We start from the raw sequence: 19,253 nt of genomic DNA, 5'->3' as shown, positions 1-19,253 counted from the left end.
AATAAGGACATATTCTTTTCTAGTGTGGAAACAAATGACATTCTGTCACAAGATAATTCTCTCCCCCAGTACTGCAACAAATTGTATATATATATATGCCACAATGTCCAATGGTTGGAGATGGAATAAAAAAAAAATTATTGAGGCATAATTTTATATCACAAGTTAAAAGTTGGCATACACATGGAACTCTGAGACACGAAATGCAGACAAAGCTCAATACAAACTCTAAACCACAACTGTAAAAGGTGTTGCATGTACTGCTGTAATTTCTAGCGTTTTTGTAAACAATACAGAAAAATCTATCACTTTCATTCAAGATCAATTCATACATTTCCAATAATGCAAGGAAATGTGTGTCTGTGTGTGTGTCTGTGTACGGTGTATGTACCGATCAACCATTACGACCACTGACAGATTTACATGTTAGACATGGCAGAAGCAGACAGAGTGGACACCCCCAAAACTGCAGCTCTTGTGGGATTCTTTTTTAATGTACCACCTACCAAAACACGTTGCTCCTTCATGCAAACAGTATTCTCTGGCTGTGCTGTCTCTGAGCAGGATGATGTGTCCTGCCCCTGCAAAAACATACTTTTAAGAATAGTTTGAGGACGCCAAGATCTCAATGCAGCATCATAAATCCAGCATCTGATGCAGGAAAAATTAGTCCATGGAGTCAACATGCAGGATTTTATCACTCTGCTACTGTAGATGTCTAGAGTCAGGCATCAGATATGTTTTGGAGGCAAAAGTGGGAAATGCTCAGTATTAGGCATCATGATGTTATGGCAGATTTGTGTATGAATGCATTTCCATGACCCACAGTGTAATGAATTAAAGAACAATAACAATAACTTGAAACAACATAAAATTTTGACAACGTTTCATACAAGTATGTCATAAAGATGACAATAATGCTGAAGGATTTTACTGCTTCCTTTTGTAGCCCCGTTCTTAGTTCTGCAGTGCTGATGAAGACCTTAAAGTTTTCAGTCCTTTTACGCTGTCTATCTGTGTAGCAAGACAGAATAAGCTGCTTTTAGTCAACACGGCAGGAGGATCTTCAAAGTCCTTGACGAGGCTTCAGATGGAAGTAGGCCAATCTGGAGTAAAGGCTCCCACTGTTCCTAATTTCCTTCACTTTGAATACATTTACCGGGTCCTTAAACTTGGCTTCGGTTTGAAATCTGTGGATTATCTGACATTCGTCACTCTATGCGTCACTCAGTTTTTTTTTTTTATGAGGCTGTGGCATTACTGGTCACCTGATTAATATTCGGATTGAGTAGTCAGCAGGACCCCGTTTAGCATTCAAAAGCGCATGCATTCTTTGCAGCATGGATCTAACTAAGGTGCTAAAAGCGCCTAAAATTTTTTTCTCCATGCTAACTCAGCAGCTTCACGTGCTCCCTGCGAATTGTGTTGGCCACACAATCGCGTTGCACCTCACCCCAAAGGTGTTTTATTGCGCTGAGATCTGGGGACTGTGCCAGTCGCTGGGGCAGCTGAACCCGCAGCGCTTTGCATTGCATGGTGCCGGAGGTCACCCCTCAAAAAGGGGTGGATGGCGGCCGTAAAGAGGTGATGTTAAATGACGTTAATCCCGTATAAAGGGCACAGCGTAACGTGTCCCCCCCCCCGCTCCATTACACCACCATTAATGCAGACCGTATGGATCCATGGGTTCGTGCTACGCACAGCAACAATTGGCCTCGACCTTCGTCTTCATCTTCAGTTTTAGCACAGAACAGTTTTAAATATACATTTTTTTTTCTGTTTACAATAGTTTAATTTTGCATAATAGTGAAACGTGCGATTCTATATTGTGTGAGGGTTTCAGTAGCCCAATTAGCGAACCATTTAAATAGAGAAAAGAAGGGCTTAAGGACGAGAGCGAGACGAGAGCGGCCCGCTGGTTTAATGATGTGGCGTGGATTAGGCCAATGTCCAAGTCTGAGGTTGTCGCTCTTATTAAGGGTTTTTGGGAGAAAGGGACCAACGTGAATAGTGGCCCCATACCTCACTTTGTTTTTTAATATCCCGCATTTCCTGTCATTCCAGCGAGCCGCAGCCAGTCGCTGTTAAGTGGTCGCGGTTAATCGCTCTGCTCTCTGTTTGCCCGCGACCCCCGCCAGGAGGCAAGCTGCGAGGGCCGAACACGTGCCGGCGTGTGCCGCAGAGCGTGGCCTGTCCCTTTAAGCTGCGCATCCGAGCACCAGTAAGTGATATGGAGGAGAGCAGCGGGAGAAGGCGAGGGACCGGCAGCATGTTCCTGGCACCTTCGTGCGAGAGTGACGCGAGGCGAGCAGTAGGATGAGGAAGATTACACGCACTGGCTGAGCCGTTTCGGGGGCTTTTGGGGGGTCCCTCTGCATATTTTGGGGTTACAGTTACAGATGAAGCGGGGTGCGGGTCTTATCCTGCGTGCTGGTGAGGGGACAGTGAGTGTTTTCACAAGCAGAGATGGGAGGGGGTAGAGAAAGGAGGAGCGAGAGAGAGAGAGAGAGAGAGAGAGAGAGGGAGGGAGGAAGAAAAGAAGCCGGGCGCTCCAGGCAGTCCGACTGGTCTCGCAGTGTACTGCTGCAGTATCCCCCTCCTCGAGGAAAGGCATCTTCCGCACGCTGCCCTCGTCTCCCGGGCTGGATCAGATACCGTCTCACTCCAGTCCTACCTGGAGACACGCGCCGTCGGAGGACGCAGCAGCAGAGCAGGGGACCGAGCTCCTGAGAACCGATGCTGGGACTGCATGGATATTTAAATCAGATCTGCTTATCTTTTTTTTTTGCAGAGAGAGAGAGAGAGAGAGAGAGCTAGACAGACAGAGATAGTGAGTACACCAACAGGGACAGGTGGACAAGAAGACACAGTAAATAAATCACTGGGATTACCTTCCACTCTTCAGGCAATCGCGAAGCCTTCTCCCCTTAAACTTTGCGTCCTGACAATAATTGATTCGTCTTCGGGGGATCGCGGCGCATCTCTTCTGTCCCCCCCTCCCCTCCCCGTGTGAGGGGACTCGTCCTGTCAGCCGCGACTCTGAGCTCGGACTGAAAAGTGGAGGAGCGGAGGAGCTGCGCAGCTGCCAGATAAGAGACCCGGGGGAAACGCTCCCGACGAGATCGGGGAGCCGCACCAGTCCTCCCTGTCACGTTAGAGGGGCCGGACACACACTAAACAGGCTTGTGGACTGACCCTGGACCTGGGTCACTTTTCTGCAGCCGTATCATGTGTAATATAAAGTACGTTCAGTTTTCCGTGATTAAAGATTAGCAGTCAGCGTAGGCTGGTGTGATTTTTCTTTTTTTTTTTTCGCTTTGTTCGTTCGTCAGCGTGGGGATCATTTGGCCCCTGGGGGCGCCGGCGCCGGCCCCCAACCCCAAGATGCGGCGCTCGAGCACGGACGAAACGCCATACCGGCGCAGTCCGTCTCTGGACAGCAAGCCAGGCTCGCCCTCGCTCCGCTACAGCGGCGAGTACGAGTACCGCAGCTCGCCCTTCACCTTCGGCTTCCGCACGGCCCCGGGGCCGCGGGGCGGCAAGGGCGGCTACTCGTCGCAGGGCAGGAAGTACGTGGTGTTTTACCTGGACCTCTCCTTCATCTTCCTTCTAGAGCTGCAGCGCTGCAGGATGGCCGAGGGCTGCGTGCGGGCCCTGCGCTATGGCATGGTCTTCTTCAACCTGCTCTTCTGGGTAAGTGCCTCGTCCCTTCTCCTCTCCTGCATGCTGAACGTGAGGCACGGCAGGGAACGGCTCGGCCTGCAAGAATGAACATGCTGGAACGAGGCCGAGTTGTGTTTCTCAGACGTTTTGGCACGGGTGGTCGAATGAATGGCCGGCCCGTGCAGATTTAGTAAGAGCTAGCGGCCTGTACTCAGACGACTTGAAAGGGCATGAGATGGGTTCGATTCGTCTTCAGAATCCTGGCAGGGGGGGGCCTCGGTTGTGTCACAGTTGTCTTTGGGTTGCTTTTTTGCTGTGAAGCATTAACTCCGCATTAATAATACATAACACACCTTCCGTTCCGTCTCAGGCATTAACATATGTCTGGGTGCCTGGTGCTGCCTCTACGCCCTTGGGACGGACCGCGATGCTCACAGTCTGTCAGATTAGATCAGCCGGCCCGCCTCTGTCCATCTTTGTCTGATGATGGATGCTGACAGGGGCCTTTTATGCCCAGACGCTCAGTTCTCGGCGCCTATCTCTGATACCGAAATGTGTGAAGAGAGGGTGCTCTGTGAATTTTAAATAACCACGTGGCAGCGATGGTATAAATATATTGCTTCTTTTTGGCTGCCTGTCTGTGTGTGTGTTTGTGTGTGTGTGTGATATTGATAATAAAATGCGGCCTTTGACTTTCGCTTCAGCAGAAATCCTGCAGCTGTCCAGACTCTCAACTCCCAGTTGTTTAAATTACAGGGTGCCAGAGGTGGGCCACAGTTCATTTATGTGTTAGAGGGGGTGTGGGTGAGGGCCAGGCACATTTAGAGTCAGGTCAGATCGGAGGAATGTGCAGACACGCCACCGCCTCCTGTGAATTAGAGAGCGAGAGCGCAAGTGGAGGAACCTCTTGACCAAACCATTAACAAAAAAAAAATAGAACCGGCTAATGAGATCCCACTCTACGTGGGATTTACTTCAGGACTGGGACATGAATGCCACAATATGAGGTCTGATCACAACCAAATGTTGGATGGACATTGTGCATATGAAGTGTGTAAAATATCAGCTTATTTAACACGTTCATGCCTCAAAAATATATCAACAAAATAACATGCCCATTTACAGTCTACCAGCATTCTATGAAATTAATCCATACATATGAAATATAAGCATATGTTCAAAATTCATATGAAATTAGTGGTGTTCACCTACATTTGTGGCTGTTACTTAAGAATGCAATACCAGTAGATGGCACCAGATATGATATTCTGTAATTCTGTAAGTCTTTAAATTTGTTTTCAAAAAAATATATTAATGGGATTCATCAGATGCCCTTATCCAGAGTGACTTACATCCAATCAGTACTTATAGGGACGGTCCCCCCTGGAGACACTCAGGGTTAAGTGTCTTGCTCAGAGACAAAATGGTAGTAAGTGGGGTTTTGAAGCTGGGACTTTGAGGCCTTTTGGTACATTGATGAGTATGTTACCCACTACGTTACTTCCACCCCTACCACCACTCACCTATATGTGTGATGAGTAGTCAGTTCTGGGCTAGCCAGGTGTCACCATTCACTGGGTGTTGGGTCCTGATCACCCACAGTTGATCCCAAAATGTCTAGCATTTGCGCCTCTGTAAGGGTCAGTGGTGGCCTAGTGGTTAAGAAGATTGATGGTTCGAATCCCAATCCGTCAAGGTGCCACTGAGGTGCCACTGAAGTGAAGTGAAGTGATTGTCATTGTGATGTGTATCACAATAACAATCACTTCAGTATCACTTTCACTCTGTGGCATGACACCTGCTGTGGCATGACAATGTGGGCCAACATGGAACTTGTTGGAAAAAAAGATGCACATGTTTTTAATTGCCTCCAATCATGCCCATGTCGGTGCCTTGATCTGAAACATAATTAATTTGTCAACTGTAAAATGAGCCTCTTCTAAATGGTGAAATATAAAAAAAAAAACATCGGTCCTTTCCACTTCCCCTGGTTCTCATTATGCCTTCATTATTTCCCCTTTTTTAAGGTATTATGCATTTTTTTTTTATCTCTACCCCGGCACCATTATCTGATAAGAATTTAGGTACATTCAGTACACCCTCCCTGGCCCACACTAGTGTACCCCATGCTGAGCTGGGTGCGTGGGTTTCAGATATTTGATGAGCAACTGAAGGACATAAAAAAGGTTTTCTCTCTTTTTTTTTTACTCAGCAAACCAACTGTGGTATAAATGAGTTAACAGCAGAATTACAACAACGCTGGCCTCTGAAACACGTGGAGACCCTGTGATAATCGAGCAGCCAGCAGAAGACCTGAACCTCCGCACCCCGGAGGGCTCCGTGTACAGCACTCTATTAACGTCAGTCTATAATTAATCTTGTTAACGCCAACATGGCGCTTCCACACAGAGGAGTTTGTGCAGATGACAAAAAACACAACTAAAAGAAACTGTGTGTGTGATGGGGGGGTGTCAAACAGGGAAAATTGGAGAATTGAAAAGTAAGCAAAACCTCAATTAGAATGAGATGCATGAGCCATAAGTTTGGTCTTAAGTAGGTCAGAGCAGAGCAGTCTGCTCTATACACACAGAGCATAGCTCATGATGCAGTGAGCTTTGATTACAATCTGTTGCTTCTGCCTGGCCTCCAATCGATCACTTCTATCCAAGTAAATATTGGGCTGTGGCGGTTGGAAAAATATTTAACATTATTTCGCCGTGGAGCTGGAGCTTCTGTTACGTTTCCTTTTCAAGGTAACAGTTGGAATGCAAGCAGGGGCGGTAGTGGCCTGGGGGTTAAGGGGCTCAGCTATCAAGCAGACAACCCACAAAATTAGTAGTTTTGCTGAAACTCTTATGCATTTGGTTTCTACCATTGTACCCCTGAATGCACCATGTTGCTCTAGAGCAGTTTTTAACACGCCAGCGGTGTGGCTCAGCCTGGACGGCCGCTTGGCATCCTGGAAAACATGTCATCCCACACCAGCAACTTTACAGATTTTCAACTAGTTGTAGAAGGGAATGTCAGGCCTAGTCAAATGTATTTATATATATAAAAAACACTGTGGATACCAAACTGCTGTAAAAACAAAAAGTATCCCGTATACATAAAGTACAAAAAATAAAAATGAATAAATGCATAATTAAAAAATGGCCACACAGCGGAAAACGATCAACTTGGCTAAGAAAATGTGCGACATCAGAATGTACTGATCTCCTCATTGAGACAATTTCTAATTACACACAAATCACGCCTGCTCTGCTTTTGTTTTTTTGCTGCTTTGATTATATCCCTTACTGCTGGTGAAACTGTGGTATCTGAATATGATAATTAATCATGTTGCTGAAAGATGATTGATCATCACGTTGCTGAAAGATGAAAGATGATTGACCTGAATAGGCATTTCTATTCAGGAACCTGGCACTTGCATTAGAAATGCAAATTAGGTGGTCCCAGCCCAGCTCAAGATGCGAAGAACAGCAGTCAAAATGAATATACCTTGATTTTACATAGAAGAACATAGAAGAATTATGCTGTCCTTTCTTTTTTGGGGCAGATTTTGCCTGGGTTTTGCATTGGGTTCAGAACTAAGCGCCTCGGCTCTCATGGCCTGAGGTCTGCTGTTCAAAGTCAGAGTCCTCTTTGAGTGTCATCTCAAGTTTCTACCTTCAGATGTCAGTGACATTAGAGGATCATTGCCTTTTTATCAGTCATGTTTTCTTCCTTTTTCGGTTATCAGGCTGCGCTTTCAAGAAATGTTAACTCTATTTCCAGCATTTCTTTTTGAATATAATCATTCATGGCTGTTTACTTACAAAAAAATAAAGATTTTTTCCATATTATTCTGTGCACAAGTGGTGCTAAATATGCACCCGAAAACATACGTTGCATCACTAACGTTTCCACATATGTCTGCATTGCCATGCTCCCATCATCTCCAGTCCTTTTTGTGGTTTTAAAGAACAGTTTCAATTCGTATAAATCTGCATGCAGATCCATTCAGTATGAAGCGGCTCTTAGTTTCAGGAGTTAATTGCTGCAGCTTCTGAATGAAACATTAGAGCAGGCTTTGCATTTCTTCTCCCTACTGTCCCTACGTCTGCGCTGCATCCCCTCATCCACTCAGCACTAATGAGAAAGATGACGTGCTGATGTTTGCCTGACAGGCACCTGAAAAAAAAAAACATGCAATAAAGCTTCTGTTCACCTCCGTGGCAGGGTTCTCACTTAAAGATTGGCAGGATTACTGTGAAATTATAAAGGGTGACACTTGAACTGTGTACTAAATCGTCCAACAAGTCCTGTTTCCAATGAAACACAACAGCACAAATGCAAGAAAATGATGAAACTGTTTATTATAAGCTGCAAGCAAGTCATTAGAGCTTCATTTTCAGAGTGTAGCAAGTCTTATTTGAGAGGAAAATACGTGTCCTTTGAAGTTTTTAAGTGTCTTAATGATGCGATTTTTTCTAGCAGACAGCACATTTACTTTGCCAGTAAATTGCCAAAGTGCACATTTGGGCATTTAGAGTGACGTTGGCAGAATACAAAATATTGCACTTAATAATTATAAATATATTGTGGATGCATGAGAGATAATATTGCTCACAACAAGGGGCTCCGATCCCACTATATAAGCGATATGCTCTGTCAGACATCCAAGACTTGGCTGGCTGGAGCTTGGCACTAGCTGATGGAAATAATAATGCAGTTGCTCCGACCTCCAAGGTGCTGTCAGGCTGTCAGACCGGTAGCATGGCTACACAAGAGCCAGGATGGGATTTTTATTTAAAAGGGCCTTGAAATGACATGAAAATGCTGTTACGCTGGTGCTTGCTCAGTCTGCAGGCTGTGAAAAAAATGCTCTGGCTCTCTGTGACCTGTTCCTGAATCCAGGACCTGGAACATCCATAGATAAAACCTCCTCAGGATTGCCTGGACATTGTTAACACACAGCAGGAAAAAAAATCAGATAAGAAGCCTGACCTTTGTGTAGGTAGCAAAGTCAAAATAGACACAAATAACTCCCAATCGTGTGGCTCACTCCTTCTTGGTAACATTTTAAAGAGCTCGTGCGTTTTAAAGAGCACATCCTGGAGTTCTGCACGACATGCTCTGTGTGTGTTGCTCCATGAGTTAGTCAGGTCCTTCTGTTAGAGGTCTGAACAGGTCTGATGGAGGTGTAGGAGAGGTGTTTGGACTACTTCAGGCCTGTGGACACTTTACAGTAGCCATGGTCCACTTGTAACTTTCAGGGCTTAAAGATGGCTTCTTCGCCCAGATGTTAATGTGGTTAATGGAGATGGAAATATTGGAGTGGAGATATTTTGTGAGCCCCAGTGGCCTAATGGAGAAGGCATTGGCCTCCTAATCCAGGGATTGTGGGTTCAAGTCCCATCTGGGCTGATGAGTGGCACAGCAGAAGCATGCTGGGCTCATAACCCAGAGGTCAATGATCGAAACCATCCTCTGCTTATTTCTCCTTTTGTGTGGCAGTGGTTGCCTAGCGGTTAAGAAAGAAGGTTCTGGATGTCCTGGAACCTCATCGGCCGTGTCCCGGTTGGGTTCCCCAGAAAACTGATCTGAAACAGGACCCACCTTGCCCTCCCAACCAGCATGCTAGGGGTCTTAGTAGCCTAGTGGGTAACACACTCGCCTGTGAACCAGAAGACCCAGGTTCAAACTCCACTTACTACCATTGTGTCCCTGAGCCAGACACTTAAGTCCCGCTCCAGGGGGTCTGGATAAAGGCGTCTGACAAATGCTGTAAATGTAAATGTAGGTACACAGCCAGAGGGTCTTCCGTGCCATGGAGGACCACAGCAGAGTGACAAGCACGGGGGACCTGTGGTTTCCGCTGCCTTCCCCTTTGAGGGGGGTACTGTCACACAGCTCACACAGCGGGTGCCTGTGTACCTGATTAGTGGGTCCTGATCACTCCCACATGCTGCTCATTAGGCGCGAGTGATCATGACCCATTAAAAGAGTGTGTGAAGGAGCCACAAGTTGTGCGGTTAGCGTGTTTCATGACAGTCACACGGTTCTGTTTTTTTTTTGTGATGTTTCTTTGTAGTTTTGGCCATCGTGCCCTTTTCTGTTTAATAAATATAATTTCATCTCTACATGTAGAGCTTCAGCGCCCGATCACTCCATCACCTGAAATTTTAATTTTAATCTAGCAGGTTTCTGTTTTTACAGTAAAATACTGCATTTATGACATAAATATAAATAAAAATATATGAAATAATCCTGTATTTTACAAACATTTTCTTGTAGTTTAAACATTTTCAGTGTAGTAAGGCATGTACATCATTAACATTAATACATTGACATAATTAACTGGTGTAAAATAGTCCTCAATGCTCCGAAAAAAGAAGTTTCATAATTTGACTTCCAGTTTTAATTTAGCTGTTTTTATCGTTATCTTATGCATTGAGAATACAGAGCATTCAAGGTATATCAATGATTTATTTAATGGCACCACAATAACGAGCTCTCACATCAAAGAAATCACTGTGGCCATTTTATAACATGGTTGCCAAGGCATCAGTATGTGAGCTTGGTTCATGTTCAGCACAGGCTCGTTTAACTCAAGGCCAGAATGTTCTGAAGACATTTGTGCTATATGTGATCTGCAGAGATGAAAATACTGCCTCAAGCATTTTTTAGAAACAAACAAACATATCATGCTGACACCAAGTTATGAAAAGCAATAATTTTTTGGCTTATTAGACCTTTATGTCTCTGTGCACTGGCGAATAAAATGTGTAATCATGTGAATCCACTATGCTTCCTTCCGTGGCAATCATTGCCAACTGTGGCCTGACAGTGTGTCCAGCCTTCTTGCTCCTTGCAGGTCACCATACTTCTGCTGCACCTTCCATCCCACACCCTGCAGAGCTGGGATTAATGTTTAAAAAGCTCTGTAGACCCTGATGGATGCAGTGGAACAGCTGAGGACTCCATTCTAGTAAATAAACAAATGAGTGACATTGATCCGAGCAGAAGGGAACGTTGGGCACCATGGGAAATGTTCTGGAGCTATCCGGACGCCTGAGGAGTCTCTGATCTCCGCAGTAATGAAAAAGGATCAATGCTGATTAAAAATAGCATCAAAGTCAGCAGAAGAACTCGGTACAGTTTTGATTCGCATGAAGTTGCGTTTCATATTTCAGGCAACAGGGGTATTTTGTAGGCCTTACAGTCTTTCGAGTCTGACAATGCACGACAAAAAGTGTGTCACAACTGGTTAAGGTTTTCAGTCAAATATGTTCCACCTTTCTGTCACCGAGGCATTTTTTATCTACATAGAGGATCGTATTCAGAAAATAACTAGCAGTGTTTTGCTGTCTCAATTCGTTAAAAGGAACAATATGCTAAAAATAACTCTCTTTATCAGCAGAATAAATTACTGCTTTGACATTGTTTCAAAGACATATGTGTATTGTGTTACAGATATATTTGCTGCAGTCTGCAAACTGATCAGATAGCAGCAGTCTGCACGGCCTCATAATACCATTCTGTGCTTGAAAAGTTTGTAGGGAATTATTTTAAGGTCTGGCCCTAGCCATGCTTGAGAGGATGAAAAAGTTGGTCCTGGGTTCGAGACTGCGTGGGCTGATTGCTTGCGCCCTTTACTACAGCCCAACTAAGTATTATTAACCTCATTTAAATGGATAGGATGAAAGAAATTACTGCTTGATACTTATCTTTGAGCATAGGAACGATCCACCGTGCCCTTTTTGCTGGTGTGTAATTATGTCTGACATCCAGAAGATGAATTATGTCTGTAGACATTTAATTTAAAATGGGTCTCACATGCTACTTCCTTTATCTACTGTAGAAATTTGTCATGACACTGACTTGACAAGGTTGACATTCACTGAAATCAGACAAGCAGGGTCAGTACTTTGGGAAGAGGACACACGAGCACAGCGGAACACCAAACAGGATGGGCATGAGAGACAACGATAAACAGACGCTAAAGACAATTAAACATTGACAGACAGCAGAATCACTCTGACAAGGAACACCCAACTAGGAAGAGTCACTGCGACTCAGATTAAAACAGGCGCTACACAGCAGAGCGCGGTCGTGTGAAACAAAACCAGACCCAGAGCACTGGTGCAGCCAGTCCTGTTATGAGGAGTGGGCGTGGCCTGCACTCTGTGCACCGGGACTGGCAACCATGACCAGGTGAGAGAGGTCAATCTTTCACATCGGCGCTTTGTTGAAGGGGGAATTAAACTGGCGGTGACACGTGTGCCTGCTTAGCTGCTTTCTTTGATTTCTTTTACCTCCACTCTGTGTGGTATCTAAAGAATGATTCAAAGGTATGTTAGATATCCTGGAAACGCACAAATCTCCTGATCTAGAGATATCTGTAGGCAGGAAAAAGATAAATTGCTTAATTAATTTTGGCTAATGATAGCTCTGAGACATAGTTATGTGTGTATTATAACTTCTATTGATGCATTTTTTACTTAGGGGATGAGTTTTCTCGCTGTTGGAATTACTTTCCACGCCGTTATTAAAAGACGCCCTCGTGGACCAGTTAGTCAATAAAAGGCCAATGGTAGGGGGAAATTTTGAGGAGAATTTCAGTGTCCAAAACATCTATTTTGTAAAGCAGTAACAGCACATAATAATTTGTTCTTTGAATTTGTTGCTAGCCTCTTTAAAACCCCAGAGTGCTGTGAGGTTAGGGAAACATTAGAAATGATTACTTCCTTTTGTTAAAAATCACTTTGGGACATGATAGAATATTGAGTCATAAATGCGAAATTGGAAGCAGTGGTAAATGTATAGTCAGGTTGCTATGGGGCAGACATGAGCTGGTTTGCTCAGTCTTGTTGCATCTCTTGTGGATTATGAGTGCTTTTGCATTTCAACTATCTTGTCTCTTCATAGGATAAAATATACTTGAAGTGGATTGGTAGCACTGATCTTGTCTTATAGGCGTGTTGGAACCTGGTTCATTTAACCAGGTATTTAGAAACCCATAAACCTATTATAATTAGAAATCTACAGAAAGCAACTAGAAAATGTGTTAAATTCACTTGAGTATCTGACTTTGTTCAAGAATCATATTTAGATGTGACGAAATTACTGACACAGTCCAGGTATCATGAATCCTGCATTATCTGTAAACTGCGTTAGTGAGAAGCAGCAGCAAACTGCTAATAAGCACCGTACAGTTCTCCCATTTATGTAGCTATTTACGAACACTTCCAGACAAAAAATAGACCAAGCACTGCAAACAGAAAACTGCGCTGAGAGAAGAAAGCGACAATGCTGCAGTGTCAGAAGGGTTTAAAGAGTTGAGCGGGATTAAAAGAGCAATAGAAAGATGGTGCCGTGCAGAAGGCGCAGGGCTGAGGGGGGTAGAAGGAGCTCTCAGATGATCGCTGAAAGGCGCTCTGTTGTTGAGCCATCCTTGAGGTCTACAGACTGCTGCAGCTGCATCACAGTGGCTGCCCGTGGGAGCGAGGTGACCTGAATGAGAATGATAAAAACACTGCCCCCACCCCCCACCCACCCTTGCGTTCGCTTAAATTAATTAGTCAGGTCGCAGCGGCAGCCCAAGGCATTGGTGGGGACACCAAAGCACACCGATAAACGCTTGACTGGCGATACGAGCAGAATGGCGGTGGGCCGCCGGGGTCCGGAGGTAAGGAACAGGTGTGAGAGCAGCAGGCGTGAGACGCGCGGGGACGGTCTGCGGGTAGCATCAGATTGGCACGTTCACCTCATATACCGATGACAAACCGCTCATGAATCTGAGCTTTTGGCAGCACCAGCAAACCAGCTGCAGAAGGGCTTCTGTCAAGCCCACGTCTCATTTTCAGAGATACGTCTCGCACGAGCTCAGTTCTCTCTTCTCTCTCTCTGTTATGAGTAGCTGCATTTCAGAATGTCCTTTTTCTTCAAGATACAATCATACATACAATCATTTTCTTGTTTTTGCCCAATTTTAGATTCAGAAGTCAGTGTCATTATATCCATTCACTTGCACAAAACATAAGGTATTACTGCAGCATCTGCTGTGCAAGCTCATAAAAAACGCCGCCTTTCCGCTCTCTTTTGTTAATATTTGGCCATTTTATACCAAGTCCCACATTAGATTACTTCATCTCATTGTCTGAAAGAGGTTAGTCTTGTTTCATGCAAAATTAAAGTAGCTCATTGTCCTCACGCATCCATTTAGTTCTGGTGTTATGTGGAGCACAGCTAAATTAATTAGGCCCAATCCCCAACCATTTGCGCGTGCCTCATTACCTGTGAGCCAATGGAATGAAAACTCTCTTGTGTGCATGTTTTGCGGAGTACACACACCGGGAGACACTGGGATTATCCTCAGTAAGTACCTCATATCCCTCTGTAGTGGTTGGAGAATGATCCATTTTGAGATATCTCGAAATATGGGAAATTTGCATGAATATTACAGCGGATTCAATTTCTGTGAGGGGGAAATCTGAAATCTTCATGTACCTTGACTGCATAATATGCAACATTAGGAAAATAAAGCTTAAAGCTTGTTGCCTGCTGTACCAACAAGCCATTATTATTGCATCCCTGGAATGGTTCTGCAGAGGTTGCACAAAGTGCTGAGGTGAAAACCACAACATCCTCAGCAGCAATCTCAGGACCATCATGAGAGAAATTCTTCTATTCCAGTCCATTTCTGTGCTGAAACCTAGCAAAATTCCAAAGTTTAATGACAAGTAGCAATTAGGGCAAAATACATAAAAATGACATTTGCAATTAAGCATTTGCACAAATTGGAAGCAATGTTTTCAGAATGTTGATAAAACCATTAGCATTCAGACATGCCTCTCTATGTATTTTTATTAATCTGACCTGTAAAAAAAAAACTGAAACGCAAAATTGTGCAAAGAAAACACACAAACTGAAATATTTTAAACAAAGAACATGGAAAATGTAGGAGCCGGATGTTTGCTTTAATACGGCTCTCACCCATACCTGGTCTAATGTAGAAGTATCGTTCTCTTCCCTTCGTGCAAACAGTGTACTGAGGAATGACTCATTTAAAGTTAATCCAGTGGGCAGAGACGCAGTGCTGACCAGATTACCATTGCAGAGCAAACACCCTCTTTCGGTGGGCTAATTTAGTTTTACCTGGTCATCTAATTCATATATATCTTTCAGGCTTTGAGAGGAACTTCAGAGAGCGGAGAGTCAGAGCAGACAGCCCCTGGGCTGGGACAGAAAATGGTATCATGTCTCTTAATGCAGCTGCATTAAGCAAATTCTGTTTCAGAAAAGTAAAACATTGCACACAGTGTGCTTTGCAGAGGAAAAAGTCACTCAATAAAACAAGGGAGCACTGGTTTTGCAGCAAGTAGGCCAAGAAGGAAAAACACAAATGTGGTTGTACTTTAAAATATGCTGTCTGCTCAACAAGATCAGAACAAAAATTCAGAACAAAAAAAAAGCATACCTATACCAGTCTTGAAACAATATTATTGTTCCAATGTTGAACATGGTTTGGGATTTTTTTTTTTTTTTTTTGGTCTCTAGACTGTTTGCAGAAAGGGAAACGAAGCGTCACTTATCCTGCATGTCACCGGGATTTGAACAATGCTTCCGTATCAGAAATGTCCCGTACAGACGGAAACATAAATCTGGTACACGGTGACAGAGAATGAGCAAAGGATTTGCTGAGTCACTCACGGTTCTCAAAAGGCAAAGGCTGCTGTTTCACTTCCTCGCACCTCCATGAATTGGCAGTAGGAATATATATATATATATATATTTTATGTAAATGCTGTGACCAGTTGCTCATGAGCGGAACGCTTATTATGTCTTCTTCAGCCACTGCTCCCTCTTTGATGAGAAGGCGAGGCAGATTTTTCTGCTTTCTGAAAATTGGAATTCATGCACGTTCATGCTCAGACGGGAGGTGAGAAGAAAAAGTGTTGCTCCAACCTGCTCTTTGTTAACCTGGCCCCGGGAACTTCTGTCCTTACAGACGTCCTTCAGCTATTATCACTGAGAAGCAATTTTTAAAATAATTTTTCCTCCTATTCTCAGCATTTCCTTGCACTTCAATTGACATTCTTGCTCTTACTCTGCACTCTTGATGGTCCTTTGAGGGAGTCACTTTAGCATTTCAGCTGACATCTCATATCCATGTTGTCAACGAAATGTGTCCTCTGCTTTTAACCATCACCCTTAGTGAGCAGCCAGCAACCTTCTGATTACAGGGCCGCTTCCTTAACCTCTAGGCCACCACTGCCTCGTAAATGGGAAACTTCCACAGCACTTCCCTGACCGGGAATTGAACTCGGGCCGTGTTGATGAAAGTGCAGAATCCTAACCACTAGACCATCAGGGAACAGAGGTTCTTCTAAGAAATAATTTTATTTATTCTCAAATTGAACCCTTTCAAAATTGCGAAAGGGCTTCCGTAGCTTCCATAGCTTCAGTAACAATGTCCTCACTACATATACCTTCCTTTACTAAAACTACTATACTTTAAATACAGTTCAAGGGCCATGAATTCTTGAAGAGTTTTGTATCCATGCTAGAAGCTGATACCATGCACGATTGCACTATTGAACTTGTATTGAACTCCTTCCTAGTGCCACTCCACTGTAAAATGTTGGTATTTCTTTGCACACTAGTTCTATTCCTTGATTTGTTTTATATGAATGAATATATTAAACTTTATGTTTCTGCTTTTATTGTGAGTGCGATGAAGGTACCATGTACAAGGAATGTCAATCCAAAGGGTTGCAGGGTGTTAATAGAAAAGAGCCTAAACATCTAAAAAATGGATACATCTCGAAATTGCTTCTGAATTATTGTGTGTAGTATCGCGGCCTCATGCCTCCAAGGTATAAAATGAGTTGTAGAAGGATAGGTAGGTATATATCAATATTAAGATAATTTATCTTATCTTTTATTTATCCTCAAGGAAATTATTTTAGCCTTTTTGTCATCAATCATTAGAGCCAGTGGGGCCAGGTTGAGATGCCTCCTACCAAAAAATGTATTTTCTTCCACCACCTTTTTAGATTAGATTTCTGGACCAGTGCAGATGGATGTACAAAAAGCGTATGTGGTGCAGGTCATGACCCCTGAAAGGTGTGCAACAATTGCTGGGATTTGTCAACTGCAGGAGATTTATCTGAGGCTTCAGAACTGTGACTGCACTGATTATGTTCTACCTATAGCTGACCCATTGAAAGCTCTGGATTCTGACAAAGCATTTGAATGCCATTCAGCATCCAGAACTGAGGTAATTTTTACTGAGATAATTTTTTCATTAACCTTTTGTACCTTTGTGACTGAACAATTATTCCTCCACCTCCTGACAGACTTCCAGAGGATGTAATGCCTATAAGATCCACCTTAGTTAAAGGCTCTAGTTAATGGACCAGAGGCCAATCAGCCAACAGGAATTACTGTAATCATCTTGCCATTTTTTGTGGTTTACAGGTACAGCCTGTAGGTTCCCCTCTTCCATGGCTTCTTCAAGAGCTCCTTTTTATTACAAGGGCTCAAACTACCTTGTGTTCTTCAGGCCTGATCAGTGTCTTTGTCTGTCTGTTGAAGGACTGGAAATTGCAGCCCTTTTCTCAGGAACCTGTGCCCTAAGTGTACTTGATCAAAGTAATTCACCAAGTCTCAAGCACTCGTGTTTCCTGTCATCTCCAGTTGCCTCCTCATTAGAACTGCTGTGCTCCATGTTTCTTGTTCATGAAGTGGTTTGGTGTTGTCCCCTCCATGTTCCTGTCTTCTTCCCCATCCAATTTGAATGAACAGCTCTCTAGAATACTTTGATCAGACCCTCGTGGCCTTTCCTTCAGTACTTTCTGGGTTGGTTGCTATTACCTGGATGATCATTATGAAGGGGATCCACTAATAGCCATCCACTTCAATACTGACTCTTCTCTTGTTTCACTTCCTGGAGTCGCTTGTTTATTGTTGCCTATGATCATTCTGTGCTTAGTATTAAAGCTGTAACTATAATTATGTTTTTAGCTTTGTTGGTGTATGTGGTTCCTAATACTAAGGGTGGGATTAGCCTAGTGTGTAATGTGCATATTAAGCAGAAGACTACAAAGTTACAGGTTCAAACCCCATTCACTCCCATTGTGTCTCTGAGCAAGACGCTTCACCTTGAGCCTGTCCCTTTCACTACAGATTGTAAGTCGCTCTGGATAAGGGCATCTGATAAATGCCCTAAATGTAAATGTAATAGTTCCACTGGTCTGGAAGAAAAACTGTGATGCTTTGTGAAGTGTGAAGTCAACCAGTGAAATGTTCTGCAACTCTGAGCCATGCTGCTTCTGTTTTAATAATTCATCAAAGGAGGGCCTTTGTATTTTGCTTTTATGTATTGATTGTTGCTCTGAGTTCTGAAGTCAGTCAAACAGCACTTCTCTTATGACTGGGACTGAAGTGAAGGCCTAAACTGTGTTATTTACTCTACAGGGTACTTTATTGTCCCTGAATAAGGGGCAATAAAGTGTATCACTTGGATTTTTATTGTGGTATGGGGTAAATTTGAAAGACTCTGATTGACGCTCAGTTTTGAATAACAGGACAAAAAAAATCACACTACTGGGTTTGCTTTTTGAATGAAAGAATGAACAGCGTAAAACCACACATAATGAGAAATTCAATAGTCAATTTTGAACCACACTGAAATGATGTTCTGAAATCACTTCATATTTGATATGTGGCGTCTCACTCTCAGGCTGTTCAGAACACACGTGCCGGCAGGTCATGAAATGTACATGGAGTGCTTCGATGGAGCTCTTTAGTGGAAGGGAGACTGTGACTCATTGGCGGGGTGGAAAGCATAACAGTTTTGTGTCCGTACCAATATAAAAGTGCAAACGGTTCAGACCGGTGTTTCTGATCGAGAGAGCATTAATAAAATCAGATTTGAGTAATGCATTGTAACAAATCTGCTTAACACGTCCTCAAACATCACAAATTTAATTGTGTAGAGATCCTACGGAATATTAGAATTGTTCGTTATCCTGCCTGGGCTCTCCAAGACCTCCTTTCTCCCGAAGCATAGTTGTTGTTGGGTGACTCCACAGGAAATCCTGATAGTGTACATTTTCAGCTGCTGAATATAAATGCAAGTTGGAGCCCTGAACAAAGCCCACTGTACTGATTTCTGAAGTATGAACAGTGTGTATGTGTGTGTGTGTGTGTGTGTGTGTTCAGTTGTCTATATACTTACGTAGGTGCAGTTTTGTAAGGGATGAATAGACATGCTCTTCATATTCTGTTAACAATTTAAAATTGAAGCCTGTATTAATTGTTCCTTCTGCATTCTAATGCGCGCAGTGGTGGTGGGGGTGGGCAGTGGTTGGCCTAATGTGTAAGGAAGCAGACTCGTAGGGTTGCGGGTTCAAATCCCAAACCATCAAGGTGCCACTGAGGTCCCCTTGAGGACAACAACAACAACGTTCACAGTCCCTTTCACGTTCCCTTATCATTCCATTTGCTTATATTGCATATAGGAATATGTGGACTGTATGTATTTTTTATGCATTGGTGTGGTCTCGGCTGGCTGCAGTGATTACGTCTACTACCAAAATCCA

The 19,253-nt window shown here is 43.6% G+C and overlaps 1 protein-coding gene across 2 annotated transcripts in view; it reads left to right on the top strand.

Annotated features, from left to right (window-relative positions):
- Positions 1–19,253, top strand: part of tspan4a (tetraspanin 4a) — a 58,146-nt gene that overhangs the window by 14,000 nt on the left and 24,893 nt on the right. The window contains exon 2 of one of the 2 annotated variants that reach the window (XM_028956931.1): positions 3,614–3,693. In XM_028956931.1, coding sequence (XP_028812764.1) covers positions 3,631–3,693 — 63 coding nt within the window. In that variant the 5' untranslated portion in view covers positions 3,614–3,630. Of the gene's footprint in view, positions 1–3,325; positions 3,694–19,253 lie in introns of those variants that run through there. The other variant, XM_028956930.1, reaches the window with a different exon arrangement.

This window comes from Denticeps clupeoides, chromosome 16, assembly GCF_900700375.1.
Source record: "Denticeps clupeoides chromosome 16, fDenClu1.1, whole genome shotgun sequence".
NCBI lineage: Eukaryota > Metazoa > Chordata > Actinopteri > Clupeiformes > Denticipitidae > Denticeps > Denticeps clupeoides.
This window is presented reverse-complemented; position numbering and strand designations above follow the sequence as displayed.